Source organism: Xiphias gladius, chromosome 15 (genome assembly GCF_016859285.1).
Source record: "Xiphias gladius isolate SHS-SW01 ecotype Sanya breed wild chromosome 15, ASM1685928v1, whole genome shotgun sequence".
In the NCBI taxonomy this organism is placed as follows: Eukaryota; Metazoa; Chordata; class Actinopteri; order Istiophoriformes; family Xiphiidae; genus Xiphias; species Xiphias gladius.
Window position 1 is genome coordinate 14,915,215 of NC_053414.1, and position 25,271 is coordinate 14,940,485.

Below are 25,271 nucleotides of genomic sequence, written 5' to 3' on the forward strand. Positions count from 1 at the left end.
CAAACTAGAAACCCAAATCCCCTTGAGCCTGGTCATAGTCCTAGTCCTAATCCTCATTTTATACCCAACTCTAGTCCTAACGGTCGTTTAAAACCCTAACCCCTTACTCTATATTTTGAAAACTGTCATTAGATTGTAATTAGTACTTTGCTTGTTTAGGTTCCTGTGTAAATCAAACTAAAAACCGCAACCCCCTTAAGCATAGTCACAACCCTACTCCTAACCCTCATTTTAAAACCTAACCCTATTCCTAAACCTCATTTTAAACCCTAACCCCATAGTCCTAATTCCAAAAACTGACATTACATTGTAATTACTACTCTGTTAGTTTCAAGTCCTGTGTAAATCAAAATAGAAACCCGAATCCCCTCGAGCACAGTCATAACCCTACACCAAACCCTCACTTTAAACCCTAATTCTAACCATCATCTTAAACCCTAACTCTAGTCCTAACCCTCATTTTATGACCTAACCCTAGTCCTAACCCTCATTTTAAACCCCAACCCTGAGTTTAAAAACTGTCATTAGATTGTGTTTACTACTTTCCTTGCTTCATGCCCAGTGGAAATCAGTATATTAACTCGAACCTCCTTAAGCATAGTCATTATGCATTATCACTTAGTCCTAATTTTGAAAACTGTCATTACATTCTAATTACTACTTTGCTTGTTTTAGGTCATGTGTAAATCAAACTAGAAATCCAAACCCCCTTAAACATATTCATAATCTTAGTCCTAACCTTACTGTTAAAATCTAACCCTCATTTTAAACCCTAACCCCTTAGTACCAATTCCAAAAACTGTCATTACATTGTAATTACTACTCTGCTTGTTTCAGGTCCTGTGGAAATCAAAATAGAAACCGCAACCCCCTTAAGCATGGTCATAACCCTAGTCCTAACCCTCAGTTTAAACCCAACTCTAGTCCTAACCATCGTTTTAAACCCTAACCCCTTACTCTTAATTTTGAAAACTGTCATTAGATTGTAATTACTACTTTGCCTGCTTCAGGTCCTGTGCAAATTAAACCAGAAACCCCAACCCCCTTAAACATAGTCATAACCCTACTCCTAACCCTCATGTTAAACCTTACTCTAGTCCTAATCCTCATTTTATTACCTAACCCTTGTCCTAACCCTCATATCAAACCCTAACCCTGACTTTAAAAACTGTCATTAGAGTGTGTTTATTACTTTCCCTGCTTCATGTCCTGTGTAAATCAAACTAGAAGCCCCTGGATCCCCTTAAGCATAGTCCTCACCCTAGTCCTAACTCTCAATGTGAACCCTAAAAATAACCATTACTTGCCTAACCTTAACCCTTATTCCAAGACCCCCCCTCAAAAGTTGTTAATGTCCATTGACAAGACATATCATGTTAATGTTTTACAGCAGAAAACGTCACAGCTCCCTGAAATGGAATTTCAGCATAACATAGCAAGAAAAGCGCATCATAGCGGTTGCTTTGGGCTTTCAGCCTGCTAAGTGCACAAGACCTTGACTATAATCAATTGTGGGGATCCTCCATTTTGATTATATGCCAGTACCCGATCATATTGGGTACTGGCAATTCACAGGGTGAAGATAGGAGAAGTTGGCTAACCTGATTTCAGCCTTTGATGTTTGACATAAAAGACAGCCATAGATGTTTTTTTTTTTTTTTTTTTTCTGATGTCACTTAAAACTATGATGTCATAATGAACTGTGGTCCAACATCAAAGTCAGATATCAAAGGTGGATTCCTTTGATGATGTCACATGGAACTCTGATGGCATAAGGAACTCTGCTGTCAAACATCCAAGACATCTGTCAACTGTCACAATTGTGATATGGAAGGGAAGCCTCCAGTGCACATCATAGTGACAACGGACCTTTCAGTGAGGTAGGAGACGTCATGTGTCCAGTGGTTGAAATTTTAACACTAAGTGTTTGCACATTCATAGGTTTTGGATCTTTTAATGAAGAAGAAGAGGTAGGTGGAGATTTTTTAAAAACATTTTTAACAAGGCAATTGACTAGACTAGTCCTACCCCTCATTTTAGACCCTAACTCTAACCCTAGTCCTAACCCTCATTTTAAACCATACACTAATTTTAGAAACTGTCATTACATTGTGATTACTACTTTGCTTTTTTTCAAGTCCTGTGTAAATCAGACTAGAAACTCCAACTCCCTTAAGCATAGTCATAACCCTACACCTAACCTTCATTTTAAACCCTAACCCTGACTTTAAAAACTGTGATTAGATTGTGTTTACTACTTTCCTTGCTTCGTGTACTGTGGAAATCAGACTAGTAACCTAAACCCCCTTAAGCATAGTCCTCACCCTAGTCCTAACTCTCAATGTGAACCCTAAACATAACCATTACTTGCCTAACCTTAACCCTTACTCTAAGCACCCCCCTCAAAAGTTGTTAATGTCCATTGACAAGACATATCATGTTAATGTTTAAAGCAGAAAACGTCACAGCTCCCTGAAATGGAATTTCAGCATAACATAGCAAGAAAAGCACATCATAGCGGTTGCTTTGGGCTTTCAGCCTGCTAAATGCACAAGACCTTGACTATAATCAAATGTGGGGATCCTCCATTTTGATTATATGCCAATACCCAATCATATTTGGTATTGGCATTTTCACAGGGTGACAATAGGAGAAGTTGGACCCAACCTGATTTCAGCCTTTGGAGTTTGACATCAAAGACAGCCATCAATAATGTTGTTTTTTTTTTTATGACGTCACTTAAAACTATGATGGCATAAGGAACTCGGATGTCAAACATTAAAGATGTCTGTCAACTTTCACAATTGTGATTTGGAAAGGAGGCCTCCAATGCACCTAACCCTAACGCTAGTCCTAACCCTTATTTTAAACCATTACACTAATTTTAGAAACTGTCATTACAATGTAATTACAATTTGTTTTTTTCAGGACCCGTGCATAATCAGACTAAAAACCCAAACCCCTTTAAGCATAGTCATAACCCTAATCCTAACCTTTATTTTAAACCTCAGTTCTAACCCTTATTTTAAACCCTAACCCCATAGTCCTAATTCCAAAAACTGACATTACATTGTAATTACTACTCTGTTAGTTTCAAGTCCTGTGTAAATCAAAATAGAAACCCGAATCCCCTCGAGCATAGTCATAACCCTACACCAAACCCTCACTTTAAACCCTTAATCTAACCCTCATTTTAAACACTAACTCTAGTCCTAACCCTCATTTTATGACCTAACCCTAGTCCTAACCCTCGTTTTAAACCCCAACCCTGAGTTTAAAAACTTTCATTAGATTGTGTTTACTACTTTCCTTGCTTCATGTCCAGTGGAAATCAGTATATAAACTCGAACCTCCTTAAGCATAGTCATTATGCATTATCACTTAGTCCTATTTTTTAGAACTGTCATTACATTCTAATTAATACTTTGCTTTTTTTAGGTCATGTGTAAATCAAACTAGAAATCCAAACCCCCTTAAACATATTCATAATCTTAGTCCTAACCTTACTGTTAAAACCTAACTCTCATTTGAAACCCTAACCCTACTCCTAACCTTCATTTTAAACCTCAGTTCTAACCCTCATTTTAAACCCTAACCCCTTAGTCCTAATTGTAAAATCTGTCATTACATTGTAATTATTACTCCGCTAGTTTCAGGTCCTGTGTAAATCAAACTAGAAACCCAAATCCCCTTGAGCATGGTCATAGTCCTAGTCCTCATTTTAAACCCAACTCTAGTCCTAACGGTCGTTTTAAACCCTAACCCCTTACTCTTAATTTTGAAAACTGTCATTACATTCTAATTACTAATTTGCTTGTTAAGGATCCTGTGTACATCAAACTAAAAACCGAAACCCCCTCAAGCATAGTCACAACCCTACTCCTAACCCTCATTTTAAACGTTATTTCTAATCCTGAGTTAGAACCCAACCATGTAGTCCTAATTCCAAAAACTGTCATTACATTGTAATTATTACTCCCCTAGTTTCAGGTCCTGTGTAAATCAAACTAGAAACCCAAATCCCCTTGAGCATGGTCATAGTCCTAGTCCTCATTTTAAACCCAACTCTAGTCCTAACGGTCGTTTTAAACCCTAACCCCTTACTCTCAATTTTGAAAACTGTCATTAGATTGTAATTAGTACTTTGCTTGTTTGAGATCCTCTGTAAATCAAACTAAAAACCGCAACCCCCTCAAGCATAGTCATAACCCTGCTCCTAACCCTCATTTTAAACCTTAGTTCTAATCCTCAGTTAGAACCCAACCATGTAGTCCTAATTCCAAAAACTGTCATTACATTGTAATTACTACTCTGCTAGTTTCAGGTCCTGTGTAAATCAAACTAGAAACCTCAACCTCCTTAAGCATCGTCACAACCCTACTCCTAACCCTAATTTTAAACCCTAGTCCTAACCCTCATTTTAAAACCTAACCCCGTAGGCCTAATTCCAAAAACTGACATTACATTGTAATTACTACTCTGCTAGTTTCAAGTCTTGTTTTAATCAAAATAGAATCCCGAATCCCCTCGAGCATAGTCATAGCCCTACACCAAACCCTCACTTTAAACCCTAATTCTAACCCTCATTTTAAACCCTAACTCTAGTCCTAACCCTCATTTTATGACCTAACCCTAATCCTAACCCTCATTTTAAACCCCAACCCTGAGTTTAAAAACTGTCATTAGATTGTGTTTACTACGTTCCTTGCTTCATGTCCAGTGGAAATCAGTATATAAACTCGAACCTCCTTAAGCATAGTCATTATGCATTATCACTTAGTCCTAATTTTGAAAACTGTCATTAGATTGGAATTAGTACTTTGCTTGTTTCAGATTCTGTGTAAATCAAACTAGAAACCGCAACCCCCTTAAGCATAGTCACAACCCTACTCCTAACCCTCATTTTAAACCTTAGTTCTAACCCTCATTTAGAACTCTAACCCCTTAGATCCTAATTTTAAAAACTATAATTACATTGTAATGACTATTTTCTTGTTTCAGGTTCTGTGCAAATCAAACCAGAAATCCCAACCCCCTTAAACATAGTCTTAACCCTAGTTCTAACCCTCCTGTTAAAACCTAACCCTAATCCTAACCCTTATTTTAAACCCCTAACCCTACTCCTAACCTTTATTTTAAACCTCAGTTCTAACCCTCATTTTAAACCCTAACCCCTTAGTCCTAATTCCAAAAACTGACATTACATTGTAATTATTACTCCCCTATTTTCAGGTCCTGTGTAAATCAAACTAGAAACCCAAATCCCCTTGAGCATGGTCATAGTCCTAGTCCTCATTTTAAACCCAACTCTAGTCCTAACGGTCGTTTTAAACCCTAACCCCTTACTCTTAATTTTGAAAACTGTCATTAGATTGTAATTAGTACTTTGCTTGTTTGAGATCCTGTGTAAATCAAACTAAAAACCGCAACCCCCTTAAGCATAGTCACAACCCTACTCCTAACCCTCATTTTAAAACTTAATTCTAATCCTCATTTAGAACTCTAACCCCTTAGTCCTAATTTCCAAAACTATAATTATATTTTAATTACTAGTTTTCTTGTTTCAGGTCCTGTGCAAATCAGACTAAAAACCCCAACCCCTAAAGCATAGTCATAACCCTGCTCCTAACCCTCATTTTAAACCTTAGTTCTAATCCTCAGTTAGAATCCAACCATGTAGTCCTAATTCCAAAAACTGTCATTACATTGTAATTACTACTCTACTAGTTTCAGGTCCTGTGCAAATCAAACTAGAAACCTCAACCCCCTTAAGCATCGTCACAACCCTACTCCTAACCCTAATTTTAAACCCTAGTCCTAACCCTCATTTTAAAACCTAACCCTACTCCTAACCCTCATTTTAAACCCTAACCCCGTAGGCCTAATTCCAAAAACTGACATTACATTGTAATTACTACTCTGTTAGTTTCAAGTCCTGTGTAAATCAAAATAGAAACCCGAATCCCCTCGAGCATAGTCATAACCCTACACCAAACCCTCACTTTTAACCCTAATTCTAACCATCATCTTAAACCCTAACTCTAGTCCTAACCCTCATTTTATGACCTAACCCTAGTCCTAACCCTCATTTTAAACACCAACCCTGAGTTTAAAAACTGTCATTAGATTGTGTTTACTACGTTCCTTGCTTCATGTCCAGTGGAAATCAGTATATGAACTCGAACCTCCTTAAGCATAGTTATTATGCATTATCACTTAGTCCTAATTTTGAAAACTGTCATTACATTCTAATTACTAATTTGCTTGTTTTAGGTCATGTGTAAATCAAACTAGAAATCCAAACCCCCTTAAACATAGTCATAATCTTAGTCCTAACCTTACTGTTAAAACCTAACCCTCATTTTAAACCCTAACCCTACTCCTAACCTTCATTTTAAACCTCAGTTCTAACCCTCATTTTAAACCCTAAGCCCTTAGTCCTAATTGTAAAATCTGTCATTACATTGTAATTATTACTCCGCTAGTTTCAGGTCCTGTGTAAATCAAACTAGAAACCCAAATCCCCTTGAGCATGGTCATAGTCCTAGTCCTCATTTTAAACCCAACTCTAGTCCTAACGGTCGTTTTAAACCCTAACCCTTTACTCTTAATTTTGAAAACTGTCAGATTGTAATTAGTACTTTGCTTGTTTCAGATCCTCTGTAAATCAAACTAAAAACCGCAACCCCCTTAAGTATAGTCACAACCCTACTCCTAACCCTCATTTTAAATCCTAGTCCTAACCCTCATTTTAAACCTTAGTTCTAACCCTCATTTAGAACTCTAACCCCTTAGTCCTAATTTTCAAAACTGTAATTACATTGTAATTACTAGTTTTCTTGTTTCAGGTCCTGTGCAAATCAGACTAAAAATCCCAACCCCCTAAAGCATAGTCATAACCCTGCTCCTAACCCTCATTTTAAACCTTAGTTCTAATCCTCAGTTAGAATCCAACCATGTAGTCCTAATTCCATAAACTGTCATTACATTGTAATTACTACTCTGCTAGTTTCAGGTCCTGTGCAAATCAAAATAGAAACCTCAATCCCCTTAAGCTTCATCACAACCCTACTCCTAACCCTAATTTTAAACCCTAGTCCTAACCCTCATTTTAAAACCTAACCCTACTCCTAACCCTCATTTTAAACCCTAACCCCGTAGGCCTAATTCCAAAAACTGACATTACATTGTAATTACTACTCTGCTAGTTTCAAGTCCTGTGTAAATCAAAATAGAATCCCGAATCCCCTCGAGCATAGTCATAACCCTACACCAAACCCTCACTTTAAACCCTAATTCTAACCCTCATTTTAAACCCTAATTCTAGTCCTAACCCTCATTTTATGACCTAACCCTAATCCTAATCCTCATTTTAAACCCAACTCTAGTCCTAACGGTCGTTTTAAACACTAACCCCTTACTTTTAATTTTGAAAACTGTCATTAGATTGTAATTAGTACTTTGCTTGTTTAGGTTCCTGTGTAAATCAAACTAAAAATCGCAACCCCCTTAAGCATAGTCACAACCCTGCCCCTAACCCTCATTTTAAACCTTAGTTCTAATCCTCAGAACCCAACCATGTAGTCCTAATTCCAAAAACTGTCATTACATTGTAATTACTACTCTGCTAGTTTCAGGTCCTGTGCAAATCAAACTAGAAACCTCAACCCCCTTAAGCATAGTCACAACCTTACTCCTAACCCTCATTTTAAATCCTAGTCCTAACCCTCATTTTAAACCTTAGTTTTAACCCTCATTTTAAACCCTAACCCCTTAGTACCAATTCCAAAAACTGTCATTACATTGTAATTACTACTCTGCTTGTTTCAGGTCCTGTGGAAATCAAAATAGAAACCGCAACTCCCTTAAGCATGGTCATAACCCTAGTCCTAACCCTCAGTTTAAACCCAACTCTAGTCCTAACCATCGTTTTAAACCCTAACCCCTCACTCTTAATTTTGAAAACTGTCATTAGATTGTAATTACTACTTTGCCTAAGGTCAGGTCCTGTGCAAATTAAACCAGAAACCCCAACCCCCTTAAACATAGTCATAACCCTACTCCTAACCCTCATGTTAAACCTTACTCTAGTCCTAATCCTCATTTTATTACCTAACCCTTGTCCTAACCCTCATATCAAACCCTAACCCTGACTTTAAAAACTGTCATTACATTGTGATTACTACTTTGCTTTTTTTCAAGTCCTGTGTAAATCAGACTAGAAACTCCAACTCCCTTAAGCATAGTCATAACCCTACACCTAACCCTCATTTTAAACCCTAAACCTGACTTTAAAAACGGTCATTAAATGTAATTACTACATTCCTTGCTTCATGTCCAGTATCCCCTAGTTTCCAGGTCCCTCGTAATCAAACTAGAGTCATTACCCTTGAGCATGGTCATAGTCCTAGTCCTAAACCTAATCAACTTCCCAACCCAGCCAGGTCGCTTTAAAACCCTAACCCAACCCTTCTTAATAATTTTAAAACCCCTTAGTCCTAATTTTAAAAACTTTCATTTGTTCATTATTACTACTTTTTTGCTTTTTTTCAGGTCCTTCCTTAAGCATAAAAACCAACCCCTCCTAACCCATAGTAATAACCCCTGTCATAATCCTCATCTTAAACCCTAACTCTCATCCTAACCCTCATCTTAAACCTGTTCTAACCCCTTAGTCCTAATTTGTAAAAACTGTCCTTACTACTACATTGTACTTCAGGTCCTGTGGAAATCAGAATAGAAACCCCAGCCCCCTTAAGCATAGTCGTAACCCTAATCTTACCCCCCATTTTAAACCCTAACCCTAGTCCTAACCCTCATTTTAAACTGTAACCTGTATACTAACTCAACCCCCAAACATATAGTCATTATGCATTTAATCCTAGTCCCAACCCTCATTTTAAACCTTAACCCTAGTCCTAACCCTCATTTTAAAACCTACCCCGTAATCCTTATCCTCATTTTAAACCCTAACCCTAGTCATAACCCTCATTTTAAACTCTAACTCTAGTCTCTAGTCATTTTAAACCCTAACCTTGTAACCCTGGTCATTAATAATTCAACCTCAACCCCTAAATTTTAAAATCACATTTAGCATTGTAATTACTACTTTGTTTTTAACACTCCCTTGAAATCTCATTTTAAACCAAACCCTAGTCCTAACCTCATTTTAAAACATTATCAAAACAAACCCCAACCCCTTAAGCATAGTCGTAACCCTCAGGCTACCCATCATTTTAAACCCTAACTCTAGTCCTAACCCTCATTTTTAAACCCTCTCCATCCATACACATTTATATCGCTTCAATGCTTATTTCTAACTTGGCTTCTCTTTCTCCTAGTTTTGTGCTTTCCCGTCTCTTTCCTCTCTCCTCCTGTCACTCTCTGCACCTTCTACCTCACACCAACTTTTCTCTCCTCCTCCTCACACTGCTGCTCAATTTTTTATTTTTATCATTATCATTATCATTATCATTATTATATTTAGTCTATAAATATATTTGGTCTGTAAATATAACTATAAAGAGCACGGTTTAGACCTGCTCGATATGAAAATTGCCCTGAGATAACATCTGTTATGACTTGGTACTATATAAATAAAATTGAAATTTAATTGAATCTTTTTTTTCATCAAGATCCTACAGATGTGGGATAAAGTCCATTCCACTCAGCCCCTTCTAAAATGTATACATACCAAATTTTGTGCCTATAGCTGCATGGGAACATCATCAATTCCTCACTTCCAAGTCTCCTTCAAAGTCCCAGGACCCATGTAGCAAATATCAAAGATTCACCATATATATGGGACAGAAAAACCTAGCAGGTGTCTGTAAGCTTCCATTTGTACTTGGAATCAGCTCTCTAGAGCTCTCTGTCTTGGAAATATGAGTGTCCAATGTACTTCCAAATTCTCATCTATGAACACCATCACAGATGAGAATTTGGAAGTATTTGGTGAGTCGATAACTCCTCACAAGAGGCACCTAGAGTAATGGGACTTGTCTTAAAGCTCATAAAGAGTTCTACCTATTAATTGAAAGGTTTACTTCCAAATTCTCATCTATTACCAACTGTAGATTGAAATTTGGATGTCCATAGATTGAAATTCGGAACATATTTTTGCTTTTGTAACTCCTCAGCTACTCCAGGTAGGAGAACACCAAGGGCACCATTTAATCAACAAATCGAGGGCTACGAGAGAGTGTGAATTTAACAGCATTCCAGCAAATTTTGGTAACAAAGATGGCAGTACATAGATTGGGCTGACGTATGTGACTGAACATCTAAAGATCCTTCAGGAACCCATTCCCCATGTCTCTAGCCGCTTCTGCTGCGGAGTTAGGTCCACAAGAGTGCCACCAGAATGGGGGAGACATATGTGATAGATCTCACTGAGAGCATTCCGTAGATGTTTGTCCTGCTTCTCTGAGTGCGTCCGTTGCTGCGATATGATGCTTAATCAGGTAAAAATTTTCAAAATTTAGTGCCCGTTAGCCTCGCACAGGAATGGCATAGAGCTTAGGTTAGAGGACGCCCTCAATCAGCGCATCAAGACCATTCCATAGATGCATTGAGTGTGGCTCTATGACCAATTATAAAAAATACTTTCCCCACCCTGCCAGCCTTCCAAACGTGGCCATCCAGAAGTGTGTTTTAGCCCTTGAAGCCAAAATTTATCATTCTTTCAAAAGAGAGTAATGTATGGATGTGCAATATGTCGCTGAGCTTGTCAAGGAGTACCTATTGTGATATTCTGAAGACCCCAACACTACCATAACTCTTCCTGCAACGCCATAAACCCCTTCCAAAATGCACCTCCAATTTTCCAAATGTTGGTCTATTACCACTAATATAGGTTAAAAATGGAATTCCAAAAAAAAAAGATGGAATATGGAATTTGGAATCTTGAAGGCCTCCAAATTTTGATTTTTAGACTAATGCTGCTCCCTAGTGGCCAGTCAAAATATAGAAATGCAATCTGGGCTGGATTTATGGAGTCATACCACTATACATTTTATTTCAATGGCAGATCCCTATCCAAACCCTGACCCTAATCCTAATCCTAACCCTATCGTAACCCTCATACCCTAGCACTAACCCTAAACTAAAAGTATTTATTCTACAGAACGTTGGCCCTTGTGAGTTATAGTATTATCATATATGAAATTATTAGATTCTTAATACTGCATGCACACACACACATCAAAAATCTTAATCTTAATTTGAAAAGTAACTACAGCCAGTGGTTGAATTGGGATTTCGGAGGTGAGGAGACCCTAACATCTGATGTAGCAGGCTGGGGGAGGGGGGTGGTTATATTAAATTTCATTATTAATGATAAACATTACTCAAAGCAGCAGGTAGAACTAAGGGGCGCTTTAATAACGCCAATCACAGCAGATCCTCTCATAAATAACAAACAGTTTAATGAGAGAAAGACATCGCGAGGAAACTTTCTTCCAGTTACAAAAATATAAAGTTCCCTAAACATGCCACAGTCATCATACAGCATCCCACATCTGCTTCCAGGGGCAGAATAAAATTTCAGTTTCAGGAATCACTGAAATTCCTATCAGTGCATGCATTATGCAATTTTTTTAGTAGACAGTCATATCTGTGGGCTACAAGTTGTAGAACTAAACTGTGCTTCTATTTGTTAAATTAATTTATAAGGCCGTTGCATTTGGTTGCATTTTCAGGCTGTGCACATTACTGCCACTCCTGTAAATACTATGTAATCCTTCTGCTTATATGATGCAGGAAGGGAGAACTGTTCATATTAATCTTGCTGACATAACAGAATTGATTTGGATTATCCAGATACTTGGTTTGAAGATGTGCTTCAAAAGCCTTGAGGTCTCTGATAGAGTTCAGCAAAACATCCTGAGTACAGCCCCTATAGCCTACTCCAAATTATCTAACTGATATGTGTATGGAACAGCTCACCAATGTGTAGAAAATGCACAGAGGTCAAGTACAGTTAAATCCTGCAGTGGGGCTGTTTTGAATATGTTACCAGTCAAGAATAAAATTAGGCAAAACTAGAAATGGTGGTTACTTTACCGATTCCTGTTTCTGTAGTATGACTGAGGTGTTCAATGTAGGAAAAAAGCACTTTATTCATTCTACAAACAGTATTGGATGACGGTATTGGTAACGATAAGTCTTTAATTTAGCCCACAGAGTACAGTTGAATTTTGAAAGAAACTTTGGTGGACAGTATTTAGAAATTAAGAAACAGCACTTACTTGTTAAAAATTTACAAAGTTGACATGTTGAGAGCAGATGGAGAAGTGGGCAAATGCCTTTTGTTTGTAATTAAACACCGTTACAGCTTTAAATTAAATTAAATTGTAATGACTTCTTACGGTTTAACACGAATTTCCTCTGATATGTGGATGCACTTTGGATCAAACGGCGTCATGTTTAGTAACCTTCAGCTTGCGTTTGATTAGAAAACTACAGTGACCCAGTTATCGCGATAACATATCAGGCCTATGTGAGACCACGGGGCGGATATCCGGTCTCTTTTCCGTGGCGGACCGTCGTAGGGTCGGTTTGGCAAAATGAAGGTACAACATTTTTTTAAACTGTATTTCTCCGTGTAACGCTACTTACTTTGAAATATTCCAGTATGTATAACGCCACGATTGTGAACATTACATCGGTCAAGTTTGATGCGGCATTCCCGGCTCTGATACTTAGGATGAGATTTGATTATGATGAGATGTAGGACTGAACGGTCCTGTCGGCAAGTGAGCTGTGGAAACATGGCGGAACACGGAGAGAAATGTGCACCGAGTTCAAGTCTCAGTTAACTGCGATATTAGTTTTCAGACTTAAGTAGCTAGCATTAAATTAACTTACCGCGTTGTGCGTCTGTAATATTAGCTGTTAAAGCGCTTGTATAATTGTTAACAGTGTTCAGAGGGCTAACTTTAGCGGGCTTTGAGTTTCTAGCCGGCAGACAAGCTAACAGGCCTCCACTGTGTCACCCTCTGCTTCAAATTAACCGATACGTCTAACGGTTATGATGTGTTAGGGCTATCCTTTTACTCTCAAGCCCCCCCAGTAATTTTAGTTAGGTCTGATTTTATTACACGTTATACGCATCTAACGTTACCTGTTACACTTACCTGCATGGTAACCTGCGATGACCTATGTGGAAGCCAGCATGCTTAAGTACATCCTACTAACAACTACATTGCGACTATTTTGCAGCTGAACATCTCGTTCCCCGCTACTGGCTGCCAGAAGCTGATTGAAGTTGATGATGAGCGTAAGCTGCGTACTTTCTATGAGAAGCGCATGGCCACTGAGGTGGCTGCTGACCCTCTGGGAGATGAGTGGAAGGTAAGCACAGATTTACGCTCCTAATGTCTCTGCGACTTGATATAATCTTGTCAGCACCTGAACAGAGTTTAAATTTTAATTTGGATCGGTGAAAATGCATTGTATAGATATTATACTTAATGGGGGCACACCAGTAGACCCTTTTTGACTGATCTGTAGTCATTAAGGGGGGACAGTGTGTTGCCAAAGAAACCGCAGAGCTGCTTGCCTGATACGATCAGACCATATAACTGTGGCTGATTGACACAGCGATGCTCTCTCAATTCCCTAGTATCCCCTACTAAACGACTAAAGTCGGTAAGGTTAAGTCTGCCAAAGTTAAAGAATGTAATGCAGCAACCTGCAAAATTTGGTCAAAGCATAAAAGTTGGGGTTGCTAAGTTCTGGAAAGGTTGCAGGCCAAGTCAGTGATAAATTGACCGTTATAAAGTCATGCAGAGTACTGGCCTGGCCGTCAGAAGCAGTTGGGGTTCAGTGTCTTTCTAAAGGACAGGAGGAGCCAACCCTGCAATTAATGGAAGACCTGTTCTACCTTCTGAGCAACAGCCGGCAATTTCTTGCTTCTTTTGGCCATGTGAATATTTCAGAAGACACTACAGATTTAATTATAAATTATAAATTTCTCGACGGGTTTGTTATCCTTGTTTTCTGCAAATGCTGCTTTTTCTTTGAGACGTTGTTCACCAGCTATCCTAAATGGAAAAGGATGGAAGAAAGAACCTTTTTTTTTCCCTCTGCTTTTGCAGGGTTATGTGGTGCGCATCAGCGGAGGCAACGACAAGCAGGGCTTCCCCATGAAGCAGGGTGTGCTGACCCACGGCCGTGTGCGCCTCCTGCTCAGCAAAGGCCACTCCTGCTACCGTCCCCGCAGGACTGGTGAGCGCAAGCGCAAGTCTGTCCGTGGTTGCATTGTTGACGCCAACCTCAGCGTTCTCAACTTGGTCATCGTCAAGAAAGGTAACATGCTCAATGTGGCTCATGAAACATTTTAAGGAAACAGTAAATTGCGCACAGAAGCAAACTATTAACCTGTAAACCAACAGATAATTCTCTGTGGAGGCACAGCAGTCTTATTTTCAATGACTAAAACTCAGAGTTATGAATGCCTCTTAATATCAGATGTAAATTATGCTGATGGCACACCAGTAGACCCTTTTTGATTGGTCTGTAGTCATTAAGGGGGGACAGTGTGTTGCCAGAGTAACTGTGGAGCTGCTCACCAGATGCGACCAGACCCAGTGACTATGGATGGTTGAACTGCATTGCTCTCTCATTGTGTACACTAGTATTAGAATGACACTAAAACCCTTGCTCTTTTTACAGATTGTTTTGATTTGTACATTATCTTAGTAATGCATAAAAGTATTTATATAACTTTTCCTTCAATTTTTTTTTTTTTTTTTCCCCAAACATGATGTGAATGACACCCAGGTGAAAGGGTGCTGGGGGCAGCAGTGTTTAGTTTTTTGCCATCGGTGCAGTGTCCTAATGATGAGGGATATTTAGCATGGCTCGCATGAGAAACGGGTTTTAAGTGTAAACAGATGTCCACAAAGTGTAGATAATCGTCTAAACACTCTACTGTTCTGCATTTTCACTCATTTGGTTTTTGTAGTCATTGTTGAAAATCAAACAAGTACTCAAGATATAAGCAGTGCAGTTTTTGAGTCAGTTGGGCTTTAATCAACTTGACGGACTCCTCTTGTACTGACTTGGTTACTCTCAGGTGAGAAGGACATTCCTGGGCTGACCGACAGCACCGTCCCTCGCCGTCTTGGTCCCAAGAGGGCCAGCAAGATCCGCAAGCTCTTCAACCTGGCCAAGGAAGATGATGTTAGGCAGTATGTCGTGAGAAGACCCCTGACTAAAGAAGGTTAGACTTGGGTTGTTTTTCTACTATTTATACTTAAGCCTGCAAGTGTTTCTCGTGGGATCACTGACTGTAGGTAATAGTTAGAGTCCGAATTTGGCTTTCACTGAAGCTTGGTCATCATGAGCCATTTGACTAATCATAAGTGTGTTACTAAGTATTGCGGCAGCCTTAAAAATTTGATAAAATTGAGCCTTAGGATGTGTATAAAGTTCAGGCCAAAACGTTAATTCTAAATACTTAGGAGGCCGTTTAAAGTACTTTGCAAATAGTAATGTAAAGACTGCTTACCTTTTGGAATTATGTCACTGGAATTTGAAAAACCGTCAGTTTTGGTTTGAAAACACTGGATGGTAGTGGTAGAAAAGACATTCAAAATTTAAATATTTTTACATTAATAGATTGTAAGTCATTTTTTTATTGGAATATTTAAAGTAAGTGTTTTGACTAATCTTAAAGCTCAAAACACTTAATAGGCCTTGTCTACTTGTCATAATTACATTTTTTGGTATTCTCAGTATGTTGTAATCCTGCGTATGTTGATGCAATCAGAGGCTGATAAAACTGAAGCTTTAAAACAAAATTTTAAACCTTTACTTAAACTTTGACCATTGCATACAAACATTAAGTAATCTGACCCTTAACAGATGTGTGTAAGCCTTATTTGTTCAGCATCGCTCCATCTCAAAGACCTTGTTTTGGGTTAATTGGCATGACTTCAGTTGTGACAAATTCAAAGGGTGAGGCAATAAGACAGATTCACACACTCGATTGTAAAAGCCTGATGTTCATCTGGGGGAAAGAGCTCAGTTGTCTTATGAGCCCCTCTGGTGTAACTTAACAAGGTGACAAGCCAATTTATGAGCTGATAAATATTCACAATGAGATATAACCAATAATTTGGGCTTTCTTAAAGACAGGTGTAATGTTGTATAGAAGCATGTCAGTCTATAATAGCAAGATTAATCCTCATAGTTTTAAGGACCTCTTTATCTCTAAGGTTGGGCAATAGGACATATACAGTGGGTATTGGCAGTAGGCCGATGCTCTGTTGTTTTGTGTATGTATTGCTAACTACACCTGCCAGTAATCACAGTAAACGGTCAGTGTTATGATGTCACACTGTACTAATTGTAAATTTTAGTGACAAAATGTAGCTTGCTTTTAGCAGTGTAGCAGTGCCCCGTTGGGGCTTTCCCCGGTTGTACAAACTTTGGCATACAAGCTGCAATCTGAACTACTGGCAAACTTTTGCTAGGGGTGCTAAACTTGACTCACATGGTCAGAAATACTAAAAGCTGCAAATATTGCTCACTTTGGGGTTTCCTGTGCTCCTTTCAAGCACTCAGTATAGTTAGTTGCTGCTGATCTGATTGCTTGATGGCCAAAAAGGGCTTCAATGTGTTGTTGGATAAAATACAAATAGTGACACATCTCACCTGCATCTATATAACAACTTCAGCTATTAGGCAGATGGTTGCCAATGGGAACATTATACAGCATTGCCAAAACCTAATCACCATCATTACCTGGTATTTAGTCGTACAGTGTATTAACTGCTTCTTCCGTCTCCTTGGCAGGCAAGAAGCCCAGAACTAAGGCTCCCAGGATCCAGAGACTGGTGACGCCTCGTGTGCTGCAGCACAAGCGCCGCCGTATCGCCCTCAAGAGACAGCGCACCCAGAAGAACAAGGAGGAGGCCTCTGAGTACGCCAAGCTGCTGGCCAAGAGGATGAAGGTATGTGTTAAATTGTGCTTTTTATTATCAGTTTGTATCTACATAGTAAATGTCCATGAAAAGTAAAGCAGCTCTGTTATAAACATTTCTATTAAAAAAATGATACCACTCTGCCCTAGTGACTGGAGTCCAGTGGGAATTAATGTATGCAAGGTGTAAGAACTTCAAGCTGAAATGAAATGCACTGATTATTTTGATGAGAAATTTAACTTTGGAAAGGCACTGAATTGAAATAGCATTTGAGTGATGCACATTAAAATGTTTGTCACTATTTCATCTTTGTAATTTAATTTGTTTGGATTTAAACTAATAGTGGGATCGACCATACTTTAAAGGTTATGAGGCAATTAATTATTTTAAACATAAAAATTCACTTTAAAGATAAAAGTACAGGATAATATTTTTTCACCAGCACGTGTTTGTTTTGCTTAGCATATTCTAGCTGTCATTGTAATCAGATAGCATACCGAATCTTCTGTCAAGAAACCAGTGTGGGGAGCAAGTATGTAATTCTGAAGTTGATGATGGGGGACATTGACTTGTTTTGGGTGCAAATGGCCACTGTGGCCATTTGTGCTAAAACATTTCACTGACACATTTGTTCCTACAAACAGGAGGCCAAGGAGAAGCGCCAGGAACAGATCGCCAAGAGGCGCCGCCTTTCCTCTCTGAGGGCATCCACATCCAAGTCAGAGTCCAGCCAAAAGTGAAACCCAACAGTCAAATAAAGTAATGTTTTGCTGAAAAATTCAGATATGTAATTCATTCTCATCATTTTTCAATACCTTGAGTTCAGACCTGACACTGTGAATATTTGTTAAATATTGGATTGCAGTTTGCCAGTATGGAAATAAAATCACTGTACGCTAGGTGCCTAAACCTAGATATATCCAAGAGCCGAAAATGGAAATTGTTTAATACCTGGGTGTAGTGTTGCATTTGAATTGATGAAATCATTCATGCCAATATTGAGTTCAATAGCCTTCCTCAGTTGGCTGAAAATGATTTAGAAATGGTTGCTGTTTGAACAGTTACTAAGTCACTATCATTAAAAGCTCTGCAGTTGTCACCAAGAAAAAGGGATTTTTCAGACTACAAAATTGGTGCCGAAACAGGAAAGTGTTTCTAAATACTCATCCATAGACAATGAGGGTCTTTTTTTTTTAATAGTAACTACATGATTATCTGGCAGTGCTACGAGCTCTGCATTTCCCCAGCTATGACTTCCAGTGGTGGCTTCAATCTTGTGCGTAACAGCTGCCAGACTCAGAACGAGGAAACGTTCATGAATCTTGAAATAACTTTTATTTTACACCAGTATTCAGTTACACCACTTTGTGAAAGCTTTAGGGTATAAATTCAACACAAACAAATAATTACAGTAATCTACATCAACGACGCATGCATCCCTTAACATTACAGCCATTGTCAAACACAGACATTTTGGTAGGCCTCCTCATTCGGCAGGTAGGTGGAGCCTTTGGCTGGACCTGGACCACATCCTTGTGAAGTGAAGAGACCTCGGCTGCATTGAGATGACTTCTAACTTGACTAGACTGGTTTTGTGAAGATGCTGGGCACCTTAAGTTGTACATCTGTGAGATAAAGAACAACACAGACACAGCCTGATGCTGCAGGTACTGAGGCAGCCCTTGGAGGCTCCAGGCCAAGGTCATCCAGGTTGTCTGAAGCTCCTGAACCAGAGCTGAAGGCCTGGACAAAGTCTCCATGACCTGTTGAGTAAAGGACAAAATGTAATTATGCCAAAGTTGGAATCAACATCTACATAAGACACTTTTGACATGTCACAGTAGAATATGCAAAGGGGTAAATTAAATTATATTTTGCTGATTCAGTTTCAAGGTCCTGGTGTTGTGCATGCCGGTTCACTGTGATGACTTAAGACACTTGAATTAAAATGTTGCCATCAACATTACTAACAACTGCATATTGTTAGTAATCTATGATAATCTAAGACGAAATGTGTGCTGGATGGAGAGGTGCCCAGCCAAACCTAATAAACAAAAAAATTGTTTGGAACACAAGTACGGAAAAAAAATCAAGACGATTCTGATACTCTTCATTAGTTACATCTTTGTTATTGTCACACTGAACTTCTGTAAAAGTTATGTTTTAAAGGGAAAAAATTACATAGATTTGTGTACCATAAATATTCGAGAAAATGTAAGATCACCAAATAACTTTTGACTGCAAAGATCATTTGCGATGACTGTGCCAAAACTGATGAGCACTCTGATATTGTGCGTGTTCGATATTGCAGTTGTGTGTAACAACCGTGTCATATCCTACATATAACTCCATTACCGAATTGGTTTTACTTTGAATATTTTGGTGTTCCCTTTGCTATAAGCCAAGCAAGCTCATGTGCTGCTTGAGACTCACCCCTCCACCTCTTGTTAAAAGGAATAGGTTGACATTTTACACTCATCTGCTCTCTGGATTTGTTAGATGAGAAGATCGATACCACTGCAGTTTTGCCATTGTGCGAGTTGTCAGGCAACCAGTGGAGACTCCAGGAAGGAAAAACTGATACTCAAAAAACAAGTATCTGCTGCACTCGGCCGAGAAACAGATACCACATAAGACCCTGTGATACTACAGCTTGTTTGTACACTGGTTTTTGTACATATTAAAAAACAACTGAGATATGATGTGTTAATTGGTAAACTAAAGATGTGCTGCGGTGTAGTACTCCACAAAGTTGGTCCAGTGAAAACTTTGAGTTTGTTAAGCATGAATTAAGGGAACCCGAGTTTTCAGGTCCAGAAACAGAGATCAACTTTAACTCTATTTCAGGCACTTCTGTAACTTTGTAACCTTCTCTCCTCCTCCTGCCAAGCCTGAAGTAGCTGTCCGATGCCTCATTTCCTCATTCATACAGTCGATATCAATGTGCACATTGGAGAGAATAAATTTTCAGAAGTTTCTTGCAGAAGTTGGGAGAGCTCAATATTCCGGTCGGATATTTCTTTGTTACCCAAGGCCTATCTTTAACGTTACTGCTTTTATGATCAGTCATAAATGTAAAGACATAGACAGCTACCGCTTCCATTCAAATATTACATATACACTGTGACTCTGTTCACAGTAAGACAACTGGCAGGCTGTCCGTCAGTGCCCCTGCTCTGAAAACATTTACTGTTTCATTGTAGCAATCGCTGTAAATTAAAAAAAAATTAAATCTGTGAAGCTTTAGACACATAGGATGCTGATCAACGAATAATCATTTCTCATGTTGTGATTCTCTGCACTGATGGAACATTCCTGTCGCAATTATCTCATCACAGATCACGTGAATATTTCTGAGTGTGGATGATTGTAGTGCAGCGGAACGGACTAAGATTTTATAACTGGATTAAATGAGATTTAAAAGTGAGTTTTTGAATACAGGCTGCATATAGTCTGAACTTGTTTCAACAAATTTTCAGTTACTATGTTTAAATTTACTACATGCGGAAAAAATAGTCATTAAATGCTGTTGAGTAAGATTTTTAAATATATATAGACTGCACACACTAAAATGGTGATTCTATTACCTGGTTGGACTATGAGGTTACACTCAGATCTATAAATAAACTTGAGCCTTATCTGTTTGATTTCATCTTCTGCTGCCAGCAGCACTCCGTCCCCATCAGGTTACACCTGAATAAATACGTAAATTTAGCAATTTCTTTTAAACAGTCGGAATTCAGGAAATTCAAGTCTGCCAAATAATGAATCATCTGTTGTCTCAGGGTTGATCAACTCAGAGTTCAGCGTTATTTTCAGAGTTTGTTTATAGGCAGATATTGTGACATTTGGTCAGAGCTGGGCTAGTCATTTCCCACTGTTTCCAGGCTTCCTGCTAAACTAAGCTAACTGTCTGACAGTTAACTGGCTGTAGCTTCATATTTAGCAGACAGACCTTAGAGTCTATTATGTCACTCGTGACGTGGTACTGATCGTCTCATCTGACGCTAAGCATGAAAGCAATAAACATATTTTCAAGAATGTCAAACTGTTCCAGTAAACTGTTCTCACAGCACACCTGAACAGAGTGCATCTTGACCCCAACCATGCTGTAGGTCCTCCGACACAGTTTGGCAGCAAGTGAAACCAGTCGCACAGGGTAACTTCTCCTGAGTCTGGCAGCCTCAAAGCCCTCCACCAAGTGAGCTGCTGCTTCTTCTATAAAGTCAGCAACAAGATATTTTGAGGGACATACAGATGAAATGTGCACACTTGATCAGGATTGAGTAAGTTCTGAATGTGACATTTTGCTGTTTCACATAAGTAACTGTACATTACCCTACATACTTGTATCTTCTTCGGTGGGAGGAAGCACGCAGTCCATCAGTGCCTCTGACATGCTCAGGGCAGAGTCCAGTCCCAGACCGGCCAAACTGATGGCTCTCTCCACCAGAGTCTGGTTAGTCCTGTCATCAACCTGCTGCATCCTCTCCATCACCCATGTGACTGTGTATTGTACGCAGTTCATGGTTCCGTTAGCTGCAGTGCTTACCGCATCCTGGATCTCGTGCAGTTTGTTCTTGCCCAGGGCAACAATCTGGGTGAAGCACACACCAGCAGAAGAGAACCGAAATGATCTATTCTTTGATTCTTTCAGAGGAACTGTGTAATTTGTGGTGCTTATTAAGATTCAAAAGGAAGAAATGAAAAGTTACCTCCTCCTTGGGTGTGTGAAGCACAGGGAAAGTAGTCTCCAGCCAGTCAAGACTTTTACATGCCACTTCATTTGCAGAGGAAACTGTGGAGATATTCCAGACAATGAAACCATTACCGAAAAGTTTTCGATACTACAACGAATGGCATCTGCAGCTCCTGTCTGACTGTAGCAAATATATTGACCCTATGACGTTAGCTTACTAAGTATCCTCCACGTCTTTTATGTCCAAACATAACATGCAGTACCAATTAGCACTTGAATTTTAATTGGTTATAAATTATATATTGCTTAGGAATGAAACTTATTTTTAACTGCATGACCTTAAAAGGGGTAAATGATCACTTGTTAGCAACAGGGTGTAGCCTCCTGAAATAGGTTCCTACATCACATATAACATGTTTTCCATTCTTTTCATATTAAAAACCCAACAAGAATGCAAACAACAAAATATACCCAGAAATGAAAACAAACTCCTCCTCCCACCCGAGTAGCCTTAATTTCCAAAAGAGAAAAATTCTAAAGTACCGTAATTTTTACTGTAAAACTACAGTGTGGTATCAATTACACAGACAGGGGGAGGACAGGGGACCAGGTAAATGATTACAATTGACAGGACTGGTGAGTCTCACTCAGGAGGCAACACAGACAGGTTGTTAAACTAGGAAAGATTGCCATTTCTCAGTGAAATGATCATTACATCCTTGAATCATATTTCATTTTTTCAAGTGTGAGGAAAAACATCACATCGTTTAGCCAGGCAGACTGAGATGGTGAGGTAGGAGATTTCCAGGCAAGAAGTAAGCGCTGACAGTTTCTAATCAATAAGTTATTTATCTAAAAATGATTTTTTTTAAAAATATATATATCAAAATATTTCTTCAGGGGTCTGTCCTGAGTTTTTCTGCTATGGCTCACGGAGGTAGGAAAGCTCACCCTGCGCTTGAGCCCCAGTGGTCCTTTTATGGACACAGTTAACATTTTTAATTATTTAGTCATTCGATAAAGGGAAAATGCCAAATATTTGCTGGTTCAAGCTTCTCAAATGTAAGAATTCACTGCTCTTCTCTCTTTTATATGGTTTCAAGTTAAATGTCTTTGGATTTTGTGCTGATGGTTGGACTAAATGACATTTTTATTTAAATTAAGTCACTTAAAAAAAAAAAAACAGATCAATTGTTAATCAAACTGATTGTTAGTTTTAGTCCCAATGTAAATTCACTGGCAGTTTCCTTTTTCCCCCCATGGATCACATCCAAGTCAGAACACACTGGAGTTCAAGGCAGATGGGGGCATGTACAGGTATGACACCACAGCCTCAAAACCCCACCAGTGATAGCCCCTAACAGCACTCACTCTGGGGCTCCAGTTTAACAATGACCGGCGAAACTCTGTCACAGGTCGCTGTGCCCAACGCTGTCACACTGTTCTCCAGCAACTCACACGCAGTCTTCAGGTTCGGGTGGCTGCATTTGGTGTCAGCGTACAAGACTGACAGCTTGCTACAAGCTGAGTGAACAATGGGCAGCTTGGCGAGTCTAGCAGCTGCGCTCTGTACCTTCTGCAAGCAAAGAGCGGAGAGACAAAAAAACAAAAGAAGCTTAAATCCAGATGCAGTCCTCCCTGGGGGGGGAATTACAGTGAAAATACACGGCTTAATTTCAGGAACGTTTGGACGTCAAGGAATTACTAATTTCCCCCATCCCGACTGGTGCAAAGTTGCTCTGCATTGTGGAATTCTAGCCATACTAATAATGCCCTTAATAATAATAATAATAATAATAATTATTATTATTATTTCAAAAAATCTCCCCAAAGGCCATATGTAAATTTGATCAAAATGGGAACCCTTGATCCAAGGTAGATTATACAAGGAACCTTTAATTGATAGCCTAAGTTTGGGGACCTGTCATTTAACATATTATTTACAACAAAATTCAAGCAGAGGATGTTTTGTAAAAGGACGTCCCTGGAGCCAGTTGAAGTGGAAGACTAAAATAATTTAGGTGTTGATGCAGTTGGAGCGTAGGGGGAAGTTCATTTCCCCCGATTGTACTCACCTGGTTGTTGTTCATCGGCATGTTTCGCACCCTGTGACAGAGAAGAGAAAAACGCTGCAGTGAGTAAAGCACTGAGTTCTTAAACGTGTTTGCAAACTTCATCAGCTCCAAACGGTCAATGAAACGCACCGCTCACCCCGAACAACGCTGGTTCCGAGGAGAACTTTCGCTCACCTTGCGTGGTCAGACGATCAATCAGAGCTCACCTGTGTCTCCGCAGCGCTGCCGGGATGCTTCCCCGGCTGTTCTCGCGAGATGTCAACGCAGACCTATTTTGTTTTGTGTATTTTTTTTTTTCTTTCTTCCGTGTCTTCTGTGGCAAGCCACGATACAAAGTAGGCTACTTAACTCAAAAAAGGATTTATTTATAAAAAAAAAAAAGAAAAAAAAAAGTGAGTACAGTTGTTAGTTCAGGAGCTTTCTCTGATTGAATGCCTGTAGACGATTTTCACATCAGCTCACGTTCAGCTGACCAGCTGTGCACTGAATAAATTACTCATTAGGCGATGTAATGGACCCGTAGATGAACACTTTGCTTTGCTATAATTAGCACCTGATTTCTGCCTAGAGGCCGCCTCGTCCTCAACAGCCCAAATTTATGCCCAATATTTATGCTTTGTGCATAATGCCCACTGACTGCCTCTTTTTATGGTGTTTATTTAGTTCAGTTTTGTACATATTGGATAGAAGATGAAAGCGGAGGAGGGAGACATCGCTGTGAGCAGGATTTGAACCTGCGCGGGGAAATCCCCCATTGAATTTCGAGTCCAACGCCTTAACCACTCGGCCATCACAGCTCTGTGACACCATGAACAATTACCTGTCACTTCAGCAAATCTAAGTCGGGAATCGCTCTCCCTCTCTCTTGTCATTTCAAGATCATTCAGTAGGTTCCTGGTGAGGTGAGCTTTGTTCCAGAAATGATCCACAATGACGACCGATTCTCATGCCTCGGAGGGGTCAGATAAATCCTCCCTTAGGGGCACGGCGGCTGATGCCACTGGTCTGCGAACAGAGCTGTGCACATCTGCAGGCGGGCGAGTCCACCAATAACGGCTGGCAGCACATGAGTCCTGTCCAGGCTCAGTGACCAACGGGGCTTTGGATGTAAAGCCGGAGGTAACTGATGCCTTTGTCTACCGAACAGCCATAGAGGCAGGGCACAACCCGACAACCTCCAGCCCAAGTCAGACCAAGACGTAGACATATCATAGCCGATCCAGCCCATCGCCCTGACTTGCTGCATCATCAATACTATTTTCAGGTTTTGTTTATTAAAATGATTTACTAATTAATTACGTGAGTCCGGTATGTGTTACTTGTCCTTAGTTCTATTTATTCTGTTAAAATGCGGGGAAAGTACCATGAAGTTTGGTAGTTACATACAGATTGTTGCCAGTGTATGGGGCGTCTTTACTTGCCTCCAGTATATGAATCAGTTTATTAATCAGTGATTTGGCTTCCACGCTGGTTTGGCAACAAGGTTTTTGCAAGGCCGATCTGCAATTCGTCTGATGCTCTGCTCGTTTTATAGGACAGCCCTCTTATACACCTGGGTCTTTAGGG

The 25,271-nt window shown here is 39.5% G+C and overlaps 3 protein-coding genes and 1 non-coding gene across 4 annotated transcripts in view; 1 reads left to right on the top strand and 3 right to left on the bottom strand.

Moving 5' to 3' along the window:
- acer2 (alkaline ceramidase 2) overlaps positions 1–13,179 on the bottom strand; it is a 30,886-nt gene extending 17,707 nt beyond the window's left edge. The window contains exon 1 of the mRNA XM_040145432.1: positions 13,137–13,179. Within this exon, the coding sequence (XP_040001366.1) occupies positions 13,137–13,142 (6 nt within the window). The 5' untranslated portion in view covers positions 13,143–13,179. The remainder of the gene's footprint in view (positions 1–13,136) is intronic.
- On the top strand, positions 12,467–17,713 carry rps6 (ribosomal protein S6). Its single transcript, XM_040145436.1, has 6 exons — positions 12,467–12,572; positions 13,222–13,353; positions 14,100–14,310; positions 15,080–15,226; positions 16,804–16,961; positions 17,576–17,713. The coding sequence occupies exons 1-6, from the start codon at positions 12,567–12,569 to the stop codon at positions 17,669–17,671; spliced, it is 750 nt and encodes a 249-aa protein (XP_040001370.1). The 5' UTR covers positions 12,467–12,566; the 3' UTR covers positions 17,672–17,713.
- A 530-nt stretch (positions 17,714–18,243) lies between these two features.
- Positions 18,244–24,045, bottom strand: LOC120799917 (perilipin-2-like). The gene is made up of 7 exons (XM_040145437.1): positions 23,912–24,045; positions 23,706–23,736; positions 23,002–23,206; positions 21,647–21,729; positions 21,279–21,528; positions 21,010–21,149; positions 18,244–18,694 (listed from the first exon to the last, which is right to left on the bottom strand). The coding sequence occupies exons 2-7, from the start codon at positions 23,724–23,726 to the stop codon at positions 18,353–18,355; spliced, it is 1,041 nt and encodes a 346-aa protein (XP_040001371.1). The 5' UTR covers positions 23,727–23,736; positions 23,912–24,045; the 3' UTR covers positions 18,244–18,352.
- A 373-nt stretch (positions 24,046–24,418) lies between these two features.
- Positions 24,419–24,502, bottom strand: trnas-cga. The gene has a single exon. It is a non-coding gene; the product is annotated as a tRNA-Ser (tRNA).
- Between the last annotated feature and the right edge of the window lie 769 nt (positions 24,503–25,271).